General features: G+C 43.1%; 2 protein-coding genes across 6 annotated transcripts; one reads left to right on the forward strand and one right to left on the reverse strand.

The window, feature by feature from the left end:
* The first annotated feature begins 1,795 nt into the window (after positions 1-1,795).
* On the forward strand, positions 1,796-16,067 carry epn1a (epsin 1a). 5 transcript variants are annotated; one of them, XM_084026448.1, is made up of 12 exons: positions 1,796-1,816; positions 6,105-6,206; positions 6,940-7,098; positions 7,279-7,407; positions 7,678-7,807; positions 9,088-9,245; positions 9,438-9,509; positions 11,246-11,329; positions 11,768-12,050; positions 12,650-12,814; positions 13,027-13,269; positions 14,107-16,067. In XM_084026448.1, exons 2-12 carry the CDS (start codon positions 6,138-6,140, stop codon positions 14,571-14,573), a joined length of 1,959 nt encoding a protein of 652 aa, XP_083882574.1. In that variant the 5' UTR covers positions 1,796-1,816; positions 6,105-6,137; the 3' UTR covers positions 14,574-16,067. The 5 variants fall into 5 exon arrangements, with proteins under 5 accessions (XP_083882574.1, XP_083882573.1, XP_083882575.1 ...); XM_084026447.1 differs by lacking the exon at positions 1,796-1,816 and adding an exon at positions 5,642-5,783; XM_084026449.1 differs by lacking the exon at positions 1,796-1,816 and adding an exon at positions 5,642-5,783 and having other exon boundaries at positions 7,678-7,798.
* Positions 15,883-20,148, reverse strand: foxj2 (forkhead box J2). Its single transcript, XM_084026454.1, has 10 exons — positions 19,877-20,148; positions 19,257-19,656; positions 19,019-19,093; positions 18,808-18,900; positions 18,380-18,538; positions 17,856-18,306; positions 17,590-17,772; positions 17,373-17,474; positions 16,744-17,085; positions 15,883-16,564 (listed from the first exon to the last, which is right to left on the reverse strand). The coding sequence occupies exons 2-10, from the start codon at positions 19,575-19,577 to the stop codon at positions 16,452-16,454; spliced, it is 1,839 nt and encodes a 612-aa protein (XP_083882580.1). The 5' UTR covers positions 19,578-19,656; positions 19,877-20,148; the 3' UTR covers positions 15,883-16,451.
* Between the last annotated feature and the right edge of the window lie 33 nt (positions 20,149-20,181).

Here is a 20,181-nt window from a genome sequence, read left to right on the forward strand (position 1 = left end):
TCAAACACAGATAGTTGTTTTTAATAACTATTCATATGCAATTCATCTCTTACAATGGCAAGGTCATAATCCAGGAAAAAGCAAGACCATAACTAGATTCCAACTGGACATCTCTCATCCATCCTCAGTGAGGAAGACATGACAAGGAGCATCATGTTGTGGGTGTTTAAGTAGGATGACGAAGTAAAGCTGTAAAGCTGTAAAGCTGTACACACAGAGGTCTATGAGCATCACCTGGAGCACATTTGAGTGCTGATTTCCTTAAGAGGGTGTTGTTTTCATTTGGGAATCATTCTGTTTCGCTAATATGGGCGATACTTGGGGCAAACTAATGAACGCCTCTTACACCCACAAACGGAAGACCTGACTGATTAGAATTACAGCCATTTATTGATTTCCCTGGAGATTTAGATGCTGCAAAACATTGATTTTGTGTTCTTGAATGAACCATGTTGTCTCAAACAGAGCTGGGGCCGTGAGCACAAAGAAAATACTGTATTACGTGTCTGTGTGACATAACAGTGGAACAACACGTGTCGAAATAGCTTTTATGCTTTTTCTAATCGCAGGCATTTGTTTGTTTGTCTTCATGAGATTAGCGTTTCCAAGGCAAGACAACAGTGCATCACATCACAGTTCTATAGTCTGCTTCAGTCGTGTTGCAATGTTTCCTTCAGGCCCCCGCCTCCCAGGGGAGAAGGAAAAGATAAAGGGATAAAGAGATGGAAGATAAAAGGGGAACTTGTGATGCACATGCACCCCAGCTGTTACTGCGTTGTTCTGATCTATGAGGCTTACCATGTTTTATTTATGGATCCCCTGACAGGCAACTCTGAGAGAAGCTGTTCTGTTTTCACTGGATGCTGGAATTAGTTCAGGGATGCCTCTTTGTGGACAGTGTGTGCTATTACATTACTGAGGAGAAACCACACAATATCGTGCATTTACATTACATGACTTATTAATGACGTTCAGAGAGAGATTTTGGATTCTAGATCGGTCATAATTCAATTAAGGCTCTGCAAGATTAAACTTATAGGTGAAATGCATGTTGCCAGTTTTACAGGTCCCAGTGTGATGTGACCTGTTGCAGAGTTTCAAACTGCTGAGGATAATCGATCAGTCTAATCATGTGTCTCCCAACACTGCCTCGACAAAAATACTTTTGTTTGATGAGCAATCATATTGGGAGTCTGTGAAAATAAATGTGATGTATTTGTGCAAAAGGAAAATGGGTCCAAATGATGCAACATCCAACCCCACTAAATAATTCATTAAGATAGAAATTATGTCTGGTGTGATTTTAAGAAGGAATGTATAAAATCAGGAATGATCTCTTATCGCCACTCCTAGTGATGTGTCTGTATGTCTTGGGTGGTTGTCTTCTCTGCTTTCCACATACGCCCAATCAAGGTCAATCATTTTACCTCTGATATGTCTGCAATGTAAGAATACAAAATACACAGGAACGTGAAAGAGAATGTGATTTCCCTGACATGGACAGTGGGTGGTTTTTGAATAAATAAGGAATTCACTGCAGACAATCAATCAAAAGTTCCCTCTCTCTCTCTCTCTCTCTCTCTCTCTCTCTCTCTCTCTCTCTCTCTCTCTCTCTATTGAAGGCTTCAACAAAATTAACAAAACTCGTTGTGTGCATCTTTTCATTTGGGACTTTCATTTTGACTGTGTAATTCATTATTCATGAGTCTTCTACTACCACCCAGGAACACAAAGCTACAGGGGGTGCGGTCTTTCCTGTAGTCGAGAACGGAAGCGGAAATTCGGCCATCTCCTCGTACATTCAAGCTACAACAGGGTCAGTACACACTTGATTTGACTTTTTATTGTGGTGTGTCGTCAATGTGTCTTGACATTTTGGCCTGTGAACTGAACGTGTGTATTTAACATTGTCCTGAAACAGGACGTGTCCTTGTTAAAGCGTGTACATTCTAGCAGTCCTGTTGCGAACTAACTAGCACGAGCTAGCTAGCTTACCGCTAGCTTGCTAGCTGGCTAATCTTTTTCAGCAGCAACAACAGAGCAGCAAGTGATTTATTTCTTCAGTCTGACTGGCAGAGAACCTTACCGTCCGCTTCTAGTCTGGCGCGATTTGATGTTGTGATGAGACTATCGCATGTCGTTTGACGTTAGTTTAACTGCCAATTCGTTCCTAGCTACACCCTCCTGAACCCCTGTTCACACTTTACCCACACTTTATTCACACATTTGGTGTCAAAGTGAAGCCAACTAGTTTCGATTATCTTGAGGAGGAGAAGGACGTGAGATTGGGAGGGTTTGCCTGCTAAGTGGCTAATTTAAGCTAATTGTGTCAGATGACAGCTAACGTTTGTTGGCTAATTAGACTCAGTAAGTGCTCGTAAACTTGTCTTTCACATACACATTTCCTGGCACCGCTGTATAATGTTGACTCTGTGTCTAATACCTAACGTAAGTTAACGGTTTGTCAGTCTGTGGTTGTCTGTTTTCACTAATGTTACATTTCGTTAGCCAGCTAACTTGGCTGTTATGAAAAGCTGCGGTTGTGTCGCTGAGTTAACGGTTATCTGTTGACGCGCTGGGTGTGGGTAACTTCTTCATGGGTCCGTCAACTGCATGCAAGTGATAGGAGGAATACTCAGCTCGGGTTTAACGGCAAGTCTTCGCCTTGTTACTAATCTGTGCAACGCTACACGTTATAACGGAGGCGGTAACGGATTCGCTGGTACTTGATCAGTAGCCATCAACAGGTCATGAACAGTCAGTCGTTAGCTCGACCTAGCTAGCCGTGTGCTGATCGAAGTGAGGCATCTGCCTGTCATGGCATACGATAAAGTGATTGTGTGCGTCCTGTCCCTCGTGTATTTTAGAGCAGCAGGGATTCAAATCTAACTAATGAAACCTGATCCTTGTTCTCAAACTGTCTAGAGATTTGGGACAACCTGAGAGACAAAGGGCACGTTATGTCTAACCCTTATCAAAGGTTAGTTGATGTGTCTGAACTTTGGTACAGAGCTTCAGGAGGCTCTGAACTCACTTTTGCAATAGTTGCCTTATGTTCAGTTATGCAACATGGTCTGTATTTGTCTGACCTACAAATCTAAATAATGACATGAGTATATGCTTATCGCCCATTTAAGACGTTAACATCACACAACACTGTTGTCATTATTGTTTAACAAATAGTAACGTCCAAATGCATATTCTCTAAACATTGTTATTCTTGTTGTTCATCCTTTTGAGTGTTCAAAGCAGTCCATGGGCATACAGCAAGTTTGTTTATTTAAGACCATAAGAAACAGGTCTAACATGCATTGTTCTTTACATTGCTAAAACAAGAATGAACTCAAACCACTTTAAAAATACATTTTAACAATTGCACATTTTCATGCCTATCACGGTTCACGGTGAAGAGGTCAGTCTGCATACTAGCCTGTCACTGTTTAGAGTGCAGTATGCCGGGAGGCTGGGGGAATGGGACCAGCAGCGTGGTTACCTGGTTGCCTACCAGTGCTCATTTTCCTGGTCTGAGGGAATAGTCATGCAGTGGGTTGGATGAATTTATAATCTTGTTTTGCAAAAAAAGATTGTGCCCTCCTCCCTTTGATCCTTGAGAGATGGCAGTTGAAGGAGTGGCCAAGCACTGTTTAAAGATGATTTTAATATCTTTTACTGAACATGCTGAAACTTCCCCTCTTTCCATTTAGTTCACATGAAGAGAAAAACATGTCCCAACTGGATGTAGAAGAATAACTGGATATAATGAATGGCTGATTGAATTTTCTTTTTACAGCAAAGGTTACGGCTCAGTTTGGCTCTTACAAGCAATCCTGGTGAGATTTATAAACATAAGAGCCAAAAAAAAAAAAAAAATGAGTTACTTCTAATGTCAGTCTGGTTTATTGCCCAACTCTGTTGCTTTGTGACATGGGCTGAGATGGCATTTATTTGGTGAGAAAATGCAGATTATGGCAGTGAAAGGATGCATTTGGTCAGCAACAATGTTTCAGCCTGAGTAAGCAATCAAATACAAACAATGCTCAGCAGCTACGGAGGGGTCCAATATTGTGTCACAAAGTCATTTTCCGCATGCCATTACACCAGCAGCAGCAGAAGCAGACAGGACTCTATGATGTTTATATTTAAGACCCTGTTACCAGTGGGGTATACATGAAAATGTGTTTTTTTTGCACCAGACAATGTTTGTTTGATTTTTAGACTGATCAATCATCCAGTTTTTTGCTGATAACTCACTCTACACCAAATCTCTTGTTAATGGCTGATCGGATAAAACATTATTCTCTTTCCTGTATGTTATTTCAAAGCTTAACAGCTGTATGATCAAAGAAACCCTTGTACCTGGTGTCTTATTAAGTAGCTTTGTTACAGCCTGGTTATATGAAGTCAAGATAACAGTTTATAGTTCAATCAATCTAATCATATGGAATATTATTACCTGAAATTAAGGAAATGGATACATATTATACAGCAAGAAGCAGAATTCAAACTTCAGTTTCTTTTCAGAAATATATATTTAATACTGCTGTTGCATAGCTTTACCCTGATATACAGCTATAGGTGAGCTGACGTTATTTTAATTATAAGATAACTATCTGGCTCATGAATGAATCACAAGACTGAAATGTGTACTTGAACTTAAACCACATGTCTTATTCTTTGTTAAGGCTGGATTATGCTTCCGCGTCGACACAACGCAAGGGGGCTTGCGGACCCCTTACGTCCTTGCGGACCCCCCTTACGTCAACGCAAGGGCCTGACGTGTGCCTCCCAAAAATCCTCGACGCGCGTCGAGGCGACGCAACACCTACGCAACACCAACGCAGCGGCATTGGCTGTGATTGGTCCACTAACTACATCCGCTGGAGACCGCTATCCGGTTTCCACTCATAAACACCGCCATTTAAACTTTTAAAAGGCTACTTTTATTGTTTTCACCTCGTTTTATTGTTTGCACCTTCTCGCTTTTGCACAAAGAAATAAAACACCAAGTTCTGAAAAATTGTGGACGTTTAAAGACGGAAAGTAAACAAATAGGCTATAACGAGGCTACGACGATATACGCCAAGAGTCTCGGTCGGTCGGTCAGTCTTTACAAAAAACATAGCGCCCTTTCCCGGTGTGGCGTTGAATTGCATTTCGACACGTAAACCCAACGCAGAACCATCACGGTCTCCAAGCAACTGCGTGGCCGTTGCGTCGCTGTTGCGTTATCACTACGCGGAAGCATAATCAGCCCTTTAGTCCCACTGGAACGTTTAGTCCCACTGGAACGTTTGTCAACTGATGTTATTTTGTGAAGTATGAGAAAGATGTTTTTTCCTCTTCTGGGTCTCATCTTTTCAAGAGTATTCTTAACTCTTATTATTAGAGAATAGAAAGGGATTAATTACTTAATTTTGATATGCAAGATGAAGTAATTAACTCATATGTTGTATCTGAGACTATAAGGCATGCGTGGATCAGCAGCAGGTCCTTTGATTTTTGTAGCTCAGTATCTGCTTTGTCCTTATTTTCTAATGGTTGTGTTAGAATCAGACCAAGCATAACGTTTTAGCTTGTTCTTCTGTGATTATGGCTTCTTTGTTAATGTTCATCTCAATCTTGCTCCATAGTTTTCATCTCACTACGCCCGAGGTTTTGGGACCCAATGTTGCCACGGGGAGAAACAGTCAAACTGAGACATAGCACGCCGTGAATGAGTGGCTCACAAGCCAGAAAAACCGAACAAGAGAGACCCTTATTCTGCATCATTCTTGTGTAAAAAGGTGTGCATGACACTGTCTCTCTCCCTCTGTTGATACCACAGTCACAGATAGCAATCACATTTCCGATTGATCTCTGGTTTCGACACCATCTTTCACACTCTGATTGTTCTTCTCAAGGTCTCCCACTCTTTTATTCAAACTCTTGCAATTGCATACATCTTCTTTTAAGTCTTTGTCTTCTTGCACTTTCTTTTTTCTTTTAGTAATGGTGACTCTTTTTTTGTTTGTCTTTGTATGAAATAACAATGTTCTTCGCCCCGCGTCGCTATTTGTTTTGCATTAACTATATTTTACAGTCCTTCTTCTCCATCTGCTGTTCAGATTGTAACACAACTCGACGGCCAGACCGTTGCCATGTCGACCTCATCGCTACGGCGACAAGTAAAGAACATCGTCCACAACTATTCAGAGGCTGAAATCAAGGTTGTGTGTCTCTCTGCTTATCTGTCTTTTCTTCTTCAGTACAGTCTTTCAGTTTTATCTCAGCCACATCCTCCATATGTCTATTGCTAAATGTAGTCCATGTATTTCTGCAGCACATATGACATAATGTACCTGCTGATGATCTAATATCTTTTTGAAGCAACCTCCTCACTCTATCCCCTCGTTCAATATAATGAGCTAAATCTTATAATTATCTGTTCATTACTTTGTCTCTCTCCGGATTGTGTTGTGATTGAGTTTGCATTGCTCCTCGGAACACTGTGGACCATCAAATCCTATTGGGCCTTAGCTATTCTTATCACGGACAGTTAGGATGGAAAATAATTTTAACTTCGTCCCTTGCTGTGTTGTAGGGTTGTCACGATACTAAAATTTTCAACTCGATACCGATACTCAGGAAAATATTCGATACTCGATACCATTTTCGATACCACAAGGATGAAAAAAAGACCCCAAAATTTAAAAGAAATATTTTTATTAACAAAAAAAATGCAAAAATAACAAGTTTCAGGTCTGAGGTAGTGCAAAAAATAAATAAATAAAATAAACAATAACAATTGGAACAATATTTTGAGGTTGTTTAACTTTAACTTTTAAATTAACTTAATTTCGATACTTTTGAAAATGAGTATCGTATCCGGATACAACATTTTAGTATCGATACTTTTTTGAGTTTCGATACTTTTGACAACCCTACTGTGTTGTTGTCCAGGTTAGAGAGGCAACATCCAATGATCCATGGGGCCCCAGCAGCTCGCTGATGTCAGAAATCGCTGATCTGACCTACAATGTTGTGGCCTTCTCGGAAATCATGAGCATGGTGTGGAAGCGCCTCAATGACCACGGCAAGAACTGGAGACATGTATATAAGGTTTGTGCTGAAGTTGGGAATAATTGTTGTGCAACCCTTCACTGGTTAGTGAGGATGCAGAATTATGAAGCTCCAGAAGTGTCTTATATCTCAATGTTCTGCCTAATACACAGTAAACTATTGAGTGTTTTTGGTTTTATGAAATGTATGAATTATATATTGTGTGTGTGTGTTCATCAGGCTATGACTCTTATGGAGTACCTGATCAAGACAGGTTCAGAGCGTGTTGCCCAACAGTGCCGAGAGAATATATACGCAGTCCAGACCCTCAAGGATTTTCAGTTCATAGACAGGGATGGCAAAGACCAGGTACAAAAACACACCCATGCACACAAAGCCACATATAAAGTTGAAGTGTTTAGCGAGTAAGGTCCACCTTTGTGGAATGCAGGCCCGCTTTGTCAAACATGCCGCTTGTGTGTCATTCAAGGACATTTTCTAATAAGTTGTTGACCTCTTGTGCAAACAAAGCCAGCCAGTAAAGTCTTCATGAGTTGTTGATAACCAAAACTGTTTGGTGTACAGTGTAAAAACTACTTTTCAGCATGTGATTGTGTGCGAATACCTGTATTTTTCCAGGGGGTGAATGTGCGAGAGAAAGCCAAACAGCTGGTGACACTGCTGAAAGATGAAGAGAGGCTAAGAGAGGAGAGGATCCATGCTCTCAAAACCAAAGAGAAGATGGCACAGACCTCCAGTGGTGAGATGGGTACTTGAAACAAATCATTTTAATATTCAACCAAATCTCAAAGTTACAGTATTACACACTGAAAGAAAGGTGGGCTAACAACAACATGAAGGGCCTCTAGCTCCGAGTAGCTGATAATAGGGCTGGCCAAAACCTTCTATACCCACATAGGTCATTTCATACCTTAACAACAATGTATATCACAATATAGTAGTTTTCTGGCAATTCAATTAATAAATAGTTTATATGAAATGACCACATCAGGGTTTTTCCTGGCTCGAAATGAGACAGAGGTGGTACCATCCTGATCATGTGCACACATATGCATGGTGTGTCTTCAACTGGCTCAAGCTTAAGCATCATGATTGAAGAGTAAGACATTAATTGCATAGTCAGTGGCGTCTTTATATTTTTTCCCATGTTCATTTTTTAGGGACCTTATTCTCCAGGCAAACCGGATGTTATAGAGATTTTAAGTCTTTTGAGGCAAATTAATAAAATCGGTCTTTGTAAATAAAAATTTAGTTGAAGGTGAATTCCTGCATTTAAAGTGTTTATTTCCATTGCCAAGAAAATAATTTAAAAAAAGTAAAATAATCCCCTCACACACTTTTTTTAAGACAGCCTATGGCTTTTTAAATCTAGTTTGCTTTGATTATTTAACTTCCTAATTTAATTTGCTTTTATCAGTAGTATATGCGGTAGTCATGTTATCAAATGTAGGCTATTGTTATGAACTAATATCACTTTTTACGTTTGTTTGAACCTTTGTATTTGATAAAGTGGGGGAAATACCTGTTAAACCACGCTATGTCCTTATATTCCACTGTAAACACACGCACACTGGCATTGTCGTGTAGTGGCTGTCACAAATGACTGCTGTTTGCAAAAGCATTTCTAAACGCCAGCTGGACACATAAAACTATTAAAACTTCAAACGGGAGGGAAAACAAGTTTTGTTGGAATCGCAAGATGCTATCAGTGAAAAGATTGTCGCAGCCCCTTTGCTGCGGTCCAGCTGTGCAGCCAAAGACAGACTCTCTCCTCGTGGGTAGTTTTAGCAGCACCTGAAATTTTGACAGAAGCGGCCTCCTCATAATTCTCTATGCAGGAAAAAACCCTGCACATGTTTGAGTGAGTATGTGCTTGTTATTATCAATGTAGACATTTTGTGTCCTGATATCTTGATGATGATTTTATCAGGATATGATTCCATTGAGAATGATAAAGTATGATATGGAATGTTTGAAAGCCTTAGACAAGCTCACATCCATGTATATGCTTATTTGTTTTTGCTCCAGCCTCCTCAGCTCCCTCAGCACCCAGCCTGGGGGGCAGCCTGTCAGTGGGCTCCCACTCTGGAGGGGCAGACCCTGAGCAGGCCTGGCCCCAAAGCACTGGAGAGGAAGATCTGCAGCTCCAGCTGGCTTTGGCCATGAGTAAAGAAGAGGCAGAGCAGGTAACACAAAGCAACATATCCAAGGCAGGCACAGTTATGTTACTGCTCGCTAAGATACAGGTTAAAGTATAACTACAACTAAGCTCAGTTTGCAGTTTGTCCGGTCTGTTGCAGCATCTGCATGCACAGAGGGATATTACTGTTATTATTTACTAGCTTTGCTTTCACCATGTAACACCTGACCTCCCCCAGACTAGCAAGGACCCTCTGGAGGATGCAGAGCTCCGCTATGCAATCACACTCAGCAAAGAGGCTCAACAAAAGGTCAGGGGCAGAGAGTGTGCCCAGCTCACTGGCCGTCCAGTCATCAACTATCTGTCTTTCTCTCAATTGGAATTTCTCAAACACATGGAGTGTTGATCAATCAATTGATTTATGCACATATTTGTCATGTGTCATTTTCCTCAAGATACAAATTTTCTTTAGACAGCAGTAATTTGGTTGAGATAATTTAGTTGGCTTCAGCTCACTATTATGGTACCCATAAAACATGTGAGACATAGATGCTTTTCAAATCCTTTTTTAAAAGTGAACACCCAAAGAATTGATTAGCTCTAATTTGATTGTTCATCTGCATGGCATTGGCAAATATTTATCATAATTGACTAAATTAAACACAGACTGGTTGTAAGCATTGATTATTATTTCCTTCCTGCATGCTTTGTCAACAATAGTCTTGATTTGAATTGCACTCTTTTCCTAAACCTGTTACACCTATCTCCTGCTGTTGTAACGTATTTGTACTGTGTTCACTGAGTGATGATGTCTTGCCTGTTATATGCAAGTGATTAAAAGCCTGCACATACTGTACCACTTTGAAGGTGAATGCCGTTGTTATGTTGCTTTGTGGCCCAAAGCATACGACTTGCTTGGTTCTATAGCAGAGATGACCTGTTTCCTCATGGGTCAGTGTGTTGCTGTCTGTCAATCCTCCTTATAAAGAGGCCGAATGAAATAGGGTTGTCTCGGTGAAGGAATTTCCCCCTACGGTGATAACGGTTGACTCAACATAATAACATTATTTTGTTTATTTTATTGATATAATTTATCCTGATTTTAGTGCTACATAAATCAGTTTTGTTGTTAAATGCCGAACACAAGTGTTTTAAAGGAGTAAACTTGTCAACACAAGGTAGAGTACTTTCCCTGGATGATGGGAAGGAAGGAAGGAATTCAAAAAGAGAAAAAACCTGAACATGGCACTTATGTATGCGGGTTGCTTTCCTCCCCTGCGGTTAGCTTGTTAATAGCGTAGTATTCCAATATTGCAGTTGTTGTGACCGTCCTAGGGTAAATGTGGCAAGTTAGGGATGTTGTGGGACAACCTGCCAGATCAGGGGTGATCAAGGCATTTTTGATTGATTGATATTGCTTAAGTGAACCTCGTTTCATTCCCACTTCTTGTCTTTATTGTAACTTTTGTTTCAACTGTGCTGAACTAAAGGACTGGTACCTTTTTCTAATGCACAGCATTATAAACAAGTGAAGCATAAGCAGATTAAAACCAGCCAACAAACTAACCACAGCTGCTTTTGTAGCTGTTCCCACTTCTCAAGTGCTGCTGTTGGTCGATACTGCGTTTACATGGCGGGATTCTGTTTGTGGGGATTCTCATCCTGTCCCAGTCTAAACCTCACCACAACAGTTCTACAGTTCTCTATTTTATTTTTGGTAGTCTTGTGACAGCAGTTCTGGATGCGCTTATTTTCTGTCTGAAACAAGCATTCGTCTGATTTGATCGTGTTTGGTCAAAATACTGCAAGATTATTATTATTTTTTTTTTTTAATTCGCAAAATGTATTTAATGCAGGGATTGGTTGATTTGCGTTAATTTTCTGTTAACTTTAGATAATGATTAAAGGTCAGGTTTTCTGTTTCCTCTCCCACCCATTCAGACTTAAATTGTGTAACTGTAAATTGATCCTAAATCTGTACCTGTGGTGTGCTTTCCAAGGTTGTGTGTCTCAGGTTGCTGACATCACAGTGTGTGTGATTGGCAGGAAGAGCGACTACGCCGAGGTGATGACCTGAGACTGCAGATGGCCATCGAGGAGAGCAGGAGGGAGAAGACTAAGCCTGAAGATGTATGTGTGACATCATTAAGACGTTTTAAATAGCAGCGTTAATTTTAATAATGATTGCATGTTCAGTTGAACTCAGCTCTGGGAATACCTCCGCGGTGGAACAACTCGACCCCCCACTCCGCTTCCGTACCTTCACACAGACCAGCCTTGAACAGGCTGGGTGAAAAGGGCTAGTGTGTCTGTGATGATTGCAGATAGCCTTCTAACCACAACATGACTATGTGACTGTAGACATTTGTGCACATAGAGCAAAAGTAGAAATCTAGTGGCAGTTTTATCAAGTTACATTGACACAGACGAGGAACTATATTAGTTCAATCGGATTTCTTTCACCATCTATTTGATGTAATTGTCTGGTCTGCAATGATCCCTCCTGATTCTCTGATGTCCTGAATACAGCTGTTGGAACATGAATCCATAGTATATTTGTTTGCACAGGGCGCTCTGATGGAACTAGGTGCCGTGGACCCCTGGGGGGCCTCCGCTACTCCCGCTCCTGTGGACTCTGCCGCCCCCTCGCCTCCACCTACAGTCCCTGCCCCTGCTGCTTCAGGTCCATGGGGCACAGCCACCACAGACCCATGGGGGGTAGCGTCACCCACTTCCCCTACAAGCTCTGACCCCTGGGGTGGGGGAGCCCCACCCACTATAGCCCCTCCTCCAGACCCCTGGGGAGAGACGTCCAACAAAGTTAATGATGTCGACCCCTGGGGGAGCTCAGGTAAGCCTCTACAATGCTGGTCATGGTTTTCGGCAACAACAAAAAAGGCTTGTCCTGCTCTGTGGATGAAAGAGGATGTGAAGACCTCTCAACCTTTACTCCTCTTCCCTCCACCGTTCCATTTCCTGTTTACAGCCATGCTACATTTTCTGTCATGTCACCATACTGTTGTATCTTCTCATACATTGCATGCTTTCATGATGTAATGAGGAAAGCAAGCATGCTAAATCCATTCTCCCTCTATGTCTAAACCAGGGATTTGTATCCTCTTGTTTCTACTCAGGACTGGCTGTGTCTTTGTCTCAACCAGAGCTGTATCTCTTACCCTTCTGTGCCTTTTTAATGTATGCAGTAGCTGCTTATTATCTCTCCTTTACCTCCATGTAGCTTCAGGTATTACATAGGTCAAAGTAACATGGTGGGAAGCTACAGGAAATCTGCCCCACCATGTCCTCGTTACGTTAGTGGGTCTGCAGGGGTCAAGGAGAGAAACAACAGTGTTGGAACCCAGCCCAGCTCCTTCCTTTTTGTGGATTGTACCTCCTAAGGTGTGTGGTGTTAACCCTCCCCTCCCCTGCGTCTCCTTCCCTTCCCTGTAGCCGTGACCCCCCCCAGTGCCGACCCCTGGGGCCCCCCAGTGCCACCCAGCACATCCTCCTCGGGGGGGCCAGTAGACCCCTGGGCAAGGGACGGGCCTGTCCCTGCCACTGACCCTATCACCTCTGACATCTGGAGTGGTACCGCCAAACACACAAACGGCACAGGTACATTCACACTTAAAGCTACATGGACTCACACACACTGCGGTTCTGGTCCGTATGTTTTTAAAGGGATTTTACACGACACACGTTTCAGTTGCATGCACACAAAAGTTGTCTTGTCTTACATTTCATCCTCCTCTGTGGTAGTGCAGTTCTATATTTTGCTTTATCATATTCTGATTTGCTCTACTAATGCTACTTCATTTCTTCCTCAGGAGACCCAGAGCGACGAGGGTCCCCTGCGACAGGCTGTGACAGTACAGGCTCACCGGTGCCCTTTGACCTGTCATCTCTTGGTTCTTCACTTCCTGTTCGGAAGACTCCGGAGTCCTTCCTCGGCCCCAACGCAGCACTGGTGGATCTTGATTCCCTGGTGTCGTCTAAACCCAAACCCAAACAGCCACAGGCTCCTTCCATCTCTTCCTCTTCAGCGCACAACCCCTTTCTTCAGAACACAGGTAGTTACAGCAGATACATCAGGTCATCTGAAAGAGAAGCAACTGCACTTACCAAGCGGAGACACTACAGATGATAATTTGAGAGTTAAAGGAATTGTTATTGACGAGAGATTAGGGGAAAATGACAGGAAAGAGTTGTGGAATCAGTGGATTGTAACTTTAAATGAGAGTGTGCAGTAAGAGTACAGGCTGCAGATAAGTGATTAATGAAAATGATTAATTTGCAGCCCTAGAACAAATTGCCACCAGTTATTTTCTTGATTAAATGTTGAGTCTGTAAAATGTACACAAAAAAAAACCAGTAATGAAATCTGCCTGTCATATTTTCCTAAAGCCCAAGACCTCACCTTCAAATGTCTTCTGTAATAGTTTCTTTGCCTTTTACTTTAGTTGCTAACTGATCTGAATTGTCTAGACAGGCGCTATATAAACGGTTTTCAGTCAGTAACACCTGTGATTACTGCCATGAACATACATTTGCTGCGGCCTGTATTTACACCACCTAGTGCTCAGAGGCATATTACACTTAAATGCAACTCAAAGACACACCTCCTACAGTCTTATTTTGTCTGACTAACATATTGCTTACATTCACGGATGACAAACTTTAAAAGCTGAAACCGATGAATGTTTCACATTTTGATTGTCAAAATAGTTGTTGATTAATCATCAGTTGATTGACGAATTGATTAACCGACGTGTTGTTTTCAGATCTGAAAACATTGATAAATAAAATTAAGAAAAGGATTTGTTGAACATATTCTACTGGCAGATATGAAATGACTCTTACTGTGTTGTGTTTTTCTGTTGTGCCTAACTCTCCCCCCTGACTCTCAGGCTCATCTCCTGCTCCTGGCATGGCAGTGACTCCAGGCAGCACCATTTCCAGTAGGGGGGTTTCTCCAATACCTGCCTCCTCCAACCCTTTCGGCGTGGCTCCACCCATGACCTCCATCTCACCTCAGCCCTCATCGCTTGGCCTGAGCAGCCTCCGCTCCAGCCCTGTGCCTCCCAATCCCATGCTGAGCATGGTGCAACCAGGAATGAGCATGGGGCCAATGAGTGTGGGTATGGGGGCTCCAGGAATGGGACTGGGCATAATGCAGGCTAGCCCCATGGGCATGCCCTACGGTGGGCTCTCACCCATGGCACCCCCAGGCTCGGCTCTGTTGGGGCCCGGAGGCGTAGCACCTTCTCAGCTGATTTTGGGTGGGCCTACTGGAACTGGAGGGGTGATGGGGGCAGGAGGATCAATGGGAGGCGGTGGAACGACGGGAGCAAGCACCAACCCTTTTCTCCTTTGAGGAAGTGTCACCACTACTTTGCTCACCTGTTTCAACCTCCTCTGTCGTACCTGCTGCCCCCGTCATTCCCCCCCCCCCCCCCCCCCCACGTCAACACAACACAATTTGTGTCCTAAAAGAAAAAAAATGTGTACATCTCTATATTTAAAGAAAAAAAATGAAAAAAATCAAAAATTCTATTTCTTTTCCTTCAAAAGCATTATTTCATTTCATAATAATTTTCCACATTTAGTTCCTTTCATTTCATTATGGGTTGTCTGTGGGTGGGAAATAGAGATCTATTTATTTTTGTTTTATCCTGTTCTGTATCATACTTCATGTTGTGTTTTTTCAGTCCGGTCTTGAGATGAAGGTAAGTCTGTGAGAGCAGGAGGCTTTTTCAGTAGCGCCACTATACTCTGTCGTAATAATCCTGCACTGAGGGAGAGATGGAGGGAGAGGCGACATAGCCACTAACCAACTGAACAGAGAAACTGTTGTACTTGCCTCGTCCTCCGCTCCCCCTCTAGAATGAAGACAAATCACTGAACTGAAACGGGTGCATGAAGGATGATTTTAATCGACTCCAGACGGTCAGTTAGATACAGACTGAAAAACCTGCATTAACATTTCAGACACAATGTGGTCAAATTGTTTCAAATATTTCACATTTCATTTAATTTAATGTTAAAAGTAATTTATTTCCCCCATCCATTTTTTGGGAACCAAATCACACGAGGATGCCATTTAAATCAAATGCTTATTTTTTTTCCCCACTTCCTAAATATTGTACAAAACTAAAAAAAAAAGAACTGTGACATCTGTGGTGTGATGAGGAAGAAGGATGGGATGTTTGAATGTGTGTGTGCTTGCAGCAATGTGCGAATGAGAATATGAATGCTCATTTGTGAGTATGCAATAGTGCAAATGCCTGTTTCTGTGTATATGTATCAATATTGGTCTCCATTTTTCCTGTGTCCAAAGTTATTTCAGTGACTCAGAAAGGAAGAAATGACATCGGTTGTATTTGTTTTTAAAAATTGTCACTTGTATTAATACTGTATGGGATTTCAAATGAGGTATTATAAGGGTCACACATTTCTCTGCCAATCATCTTTTTTTTTTATTGTTAATCAGAAGCATTTGTTTTTTCCCCAATCATATTTCTTATGGGATCCCTGGTGTCCAGGTATCCCAGAGCACCACTGTCCACCAGGTTCCTCCCTCTTTCCTTCTGGGAGGGAGCGTACCGATGCTTCTTTAAGAGAACAAAAAAAGACAATTATTTCAATGAATGAATGAAAGGAAGAAAATAACTGGGACTTGACGACATGCTCCATGCTGTTCTTTTAATTTAGTTTGATGAATTTATGGTTATTTTATATCAACAAGAAAAATATCTCTTTTATTGGGTCAGGTTGAATTTTGTGTGGTGATGACTGTGAACATTCACATTTGAAAAGTAAAATGGAAAAAAATCAAAAGGAATTTATGAAATAAAACTAAAACACAGGATGTGCGTTGGGCTTGTTTCATGCTTGCGCTGCTGTTTGTTTGAATCCCATATGCTCCTTGTCTTACTGCTGCAGAGAACAATAATGTGACAAAAATAAATGTACACTTTATTTTCTTTTGTGAACATGTCTATAAATCTAAATTCCAATAGAAAAACACCCTGCCTATAACCTGCAGATAGAAAGCTAAACAAGTTATTACAGCATATGAGTTTGAATAAAGGTGAGAGATTGTAAATATTTCAACCATGAAATACAGCGTTCAGTCATTTGTGACAAACTTGATCCCGAAGCTTCGAGTGAGGCAGCCTCTGCATAGTTAGTGAAGTCGGCTTTGTCTCTGAAAAGTTCTGTTGTGATGGCTTCTCCACACAGGCGGCGAGGCTCACATGAGCAGAGAATCCCAGTCAAAGTCATCCTGGATCTCCTCGCTGTTGCTGTGCAGACTCTTCAATGGAGGACGCTGACGTGGCGTCAGAGACTGAGGCTGCATCCCAGCTGTGGCAGAAAGAAACATGGACTTATAGTAGCACAGGACAAAACGACTGGCAACATATCGGAAGGATTTCTTCGTTTGAAATAACTTCTGCATTTACAACATGACTCACTGAATTCCACTCAATTACCACCAAAGTTAACAATAAAACAACTGTTTGGATATAATGTCCAGGTCTTACTAGTTGTGTTTGCAGGCTGTGGAAGCTGTGGTCTCTGGAGACCCTGTCCCAGCATGTGCACAGCCCTGCGGGGCAGCAGCGCTCCACTGGCCGGGTGGATTGTGGGAGCGTAAGGGAGGGGTGAGGGTTGAGTGAGGCTGGCGAGGGTCGGAGGTGGGTTGGAGGTGAACGGTGGGACCTGTGAGGAGTGAGGTGCACCGAGGGCTAGTGGGGAGTTGTTCCCAGAGCTGATCATGCCTCTGTGACTGAAGAAGCGGTTCAGAGAGTCACAGAGGGAAGTGAAGAGCGCCGGGTCCAGGGCCCAGTCGCAGAGCTCTGCCTGCCGCATGCTCTCCAAGAGGTCTGGTGAAAAAAAGTGAGAGCCTTTTACTTTCAAAATGATGAAGAGGGGCAAAGCCTTTAGTAACCAATCAAAAAAATCAATCACACATTCCTGCTCATAAAATGTTTGTAAAGTCATAACATTAGCTGCAAATGACACATCTTAAACACCCAACTGGCAAATCGTTCTTATAGCGGCGTCTAGCTATGAGGATGGTCTTCCAAACAACCCACAGAAATGCACAGAAATACATTATTTTGTGAATTGGGTGAAGCAACCCTTTAAACAAGAGTCTGGTAGTACAGACCTGGGTGACCAGAGAGGTCTATGTTTGCCCAGTCTAGGTTGCTGGCAATGCGGAAGCTCTCCTTCAGAGAACCGGGGTTACTGAACCAGTCGGCTGGCACCGCTAAAGTGGAGGGGAGAAAGGCAACTTTAGAAAGCACCCATTTCCCTGTGTTAAGTTGCTGCTTTTTATACAATTCAAGCACTTTGTGGGGTTGATAAGGTGATATGAGACTCACTGTATTGTGGAACACGCTCGGTCTCAGGAGGGTGTGCAGCTGGAGGAGCTGGTGCAGGTGGAGGAGCTGGTGCAGGTGGAGGAGCTGGTGCATGTGTTGCAGGGTGAGGAGACATTGGCAGCAGAGTCGGCGTGTGAAGGGGAGTAGTGTCATTGTTGGGAACAGCCAGGGGAGCGACATCCGCTGAAAAGAGCATAATAGAAGTCGCTCATTCACGCCGTCCGTGTGTATCGTGGATATACATTTAAAGAACACACAGTGCTTACACTGCGAGCCTCCCCTCTCACGCATGGTCCTGAAGAGAGACTTGAAAGACGCGTACAAGTCTGGTAAGTTCATCTCGTCGAAGGTGAAGCTTAGCGGGGGATCGGTGGAGGAGCTTAATGAGACAACAGGAGGGGCAGCAACCGATAAAGGGACGACACAAGCAGACGAGTGAGTGGACACAGACACGGGCGGCGGGTTAGGAGTGCAGGAGAAAGTGGGAGCAGACACTGTATTCACAGGAAAGGACAGCGTGGCTTCAGAGAAAGCAGGAGCAGCTGGGGAAGACACATGGGCAGCAGGTATGGAAAACGTAGGGCCGGGTGGATGGCGAGGTGGGAAAGAATGGATGGAAGTCATGGAGGCAGCAGGTTTGAGCCCAGCTGAAGGAGAGACATATGGATGATGGACCGGGTGAGTGGACATGGGGCCTGGCATGTAGGCTGACGGTTGCTGTGAAGATAAAAAGAAATGAAGATTAGATGCTGCAACCTTGACTGTGATAAAGAGGGGCGAAAGTGACAACCTTGCAAGGAGGAGGAGAGAGAGAGGCAGAGCGGGATGGCTGCTGCTGGACGGCTGCCAGAGGCTCCATGTTCAGAAGCTGGTGGTCTGCGTGGGGGGACGGCTGTGGTTGATGAGGAGAGGCTCCTCTCTTGGCTTGTGTGCCCTGTGCTTGAGGAACCTGTAACAGCACAGAGTTGTGATTTGCAATGGTGCAAAATGGATTCAAATACAGTAGGAAAGTAAAATAACTCAAAATCACTCAATTAAAGGGTTGGCCCACCAAAAATACAAAATGAAACTAACAAGCTATAAATCCCCATTGTTTGGGCTTTGAGATGTCTGCCTCCAATGTGAGTGAGTGAGTGAGTGAGTGAGTGAGTGAGTGAGTGAGTGAGTGAGTGAGTGAGTGAGTGAGTGAGTGAGTGAGTGAGTGGTTAAACCACATACATCCTGCCTCCCCTCTTCCTCCTCTGGATAGGGGCGCTTAGGGGCCCTCACTTGATTCCCCTCTGCAGGTCCATCCATTGTCCAATAGGAACCCTACAAAATAGAGTCGGCGTGTCCAGCTTTACGCTCTATTCCATCCCATACATCTTAAAAGAGCACATTTATGTTTACAATGTCATAACTTTGAAAAAGTACATAAAAAGTAGTTCACCTTGCCGGGGTCGTTATGTGGCCGAGGAACTTTCCGGAAGCATTTATTAAGGGACAGATTGTGCCGAATGGAGTTCTGTTAAGGACACAAAGTGATCAAATGAGTCAGTCGTGTGCCACCTGTGATGCAGATGATATGATAATTGGTAACAAATCAGCAAACAACTTATACTTTAGTAACAAAGTGATTACTATTCTGATACACTGATAATATGTTGTCGTTCTACATTAAAGCTTACTTTCCAGCCACGACCAGCTCGGCTGTAGTAAGGAAACCTGTCACTGATCCAGGTGTAGATGTCATTCAGGCTCAACTTCCTCTCAGGTGCAGCTGCTATTGCCATGGCGATGAGAGTGGCATAGCTGTGAGGGGGTTTCCCTTTGTAGTTAGAAGGGGAGGGGTCCGGCACAGAGGGGAGAAAGTCTCCTCTTTCCCTTCCTCTGTCTTTCTTCTTGTCCCTCTCGCCTCCTCCTCTCTCCTTCCCTGAGCGCAGGCTGCTGATTCCCAGCTGAGGCAGCCAGTCAATACTGGTGAGACTGGAGTCCAGTTCGGAGGACATTGTTTCTCTTTTGCTCCGTCCGGGGAACGAGGGATCAGAAGAGGCAGCACTGGAACAACACCTCCGTTTACTTTGGACACTGTAAAGACAAACACAATCACCAAAAAATGCTTTAATTCCCCTTTCCTGTAATGCAACACTGTCAACCGTTCTGTTCCTGAACTTCCACCATGCAAGTTCAGACACTTACGTGCTACACTGGCAAGTATCGCTCACAAGCAGAGATGTTGCATGAATGTGACAGCAGTAAATCACACCGTCACTTTCTATTTTCTGAGGAAGAAGAGTGTTTTGCTTACCTCTTTACATTATAGTCACTCGAGGCCCAAGGCCTCAAAAAGTGTTGATATTTGATGTCATCAGCTGTGCACGACTGCTGACCAACAGGTGTCCGTCCTTCCCTTCAGTTTTCTCTCTTCAGCATGTTGATCCCCATACAAGTCCTCTGTTCACACCTTTGGTTTCTGAAAGTTTGTGTAACTTTGGAGAAATGCACACAAAAACTAACCGGAGAGCTTCCTTTTTCCTCTCCGTCTCTCCTTCCCCTCCCTTTCTGACTAAACCAGAATTACGTCACTCACCCCTCCCTCTTTGTGACATCACT

The sequence above is a fragment of the Eutrigla gurnardus genome (assembly GCF_963514095.1).
Source record: "Eutrigla gurnardus genome assembly, chromosome: 14".
Taxonomy (NCBI): domain Eukaryota; kingdom Metazoa; phylum Chordata; class Actinopteri; order Perciformes; family Triglidae; genus Eutrigla; species Eutrigla gurnardus.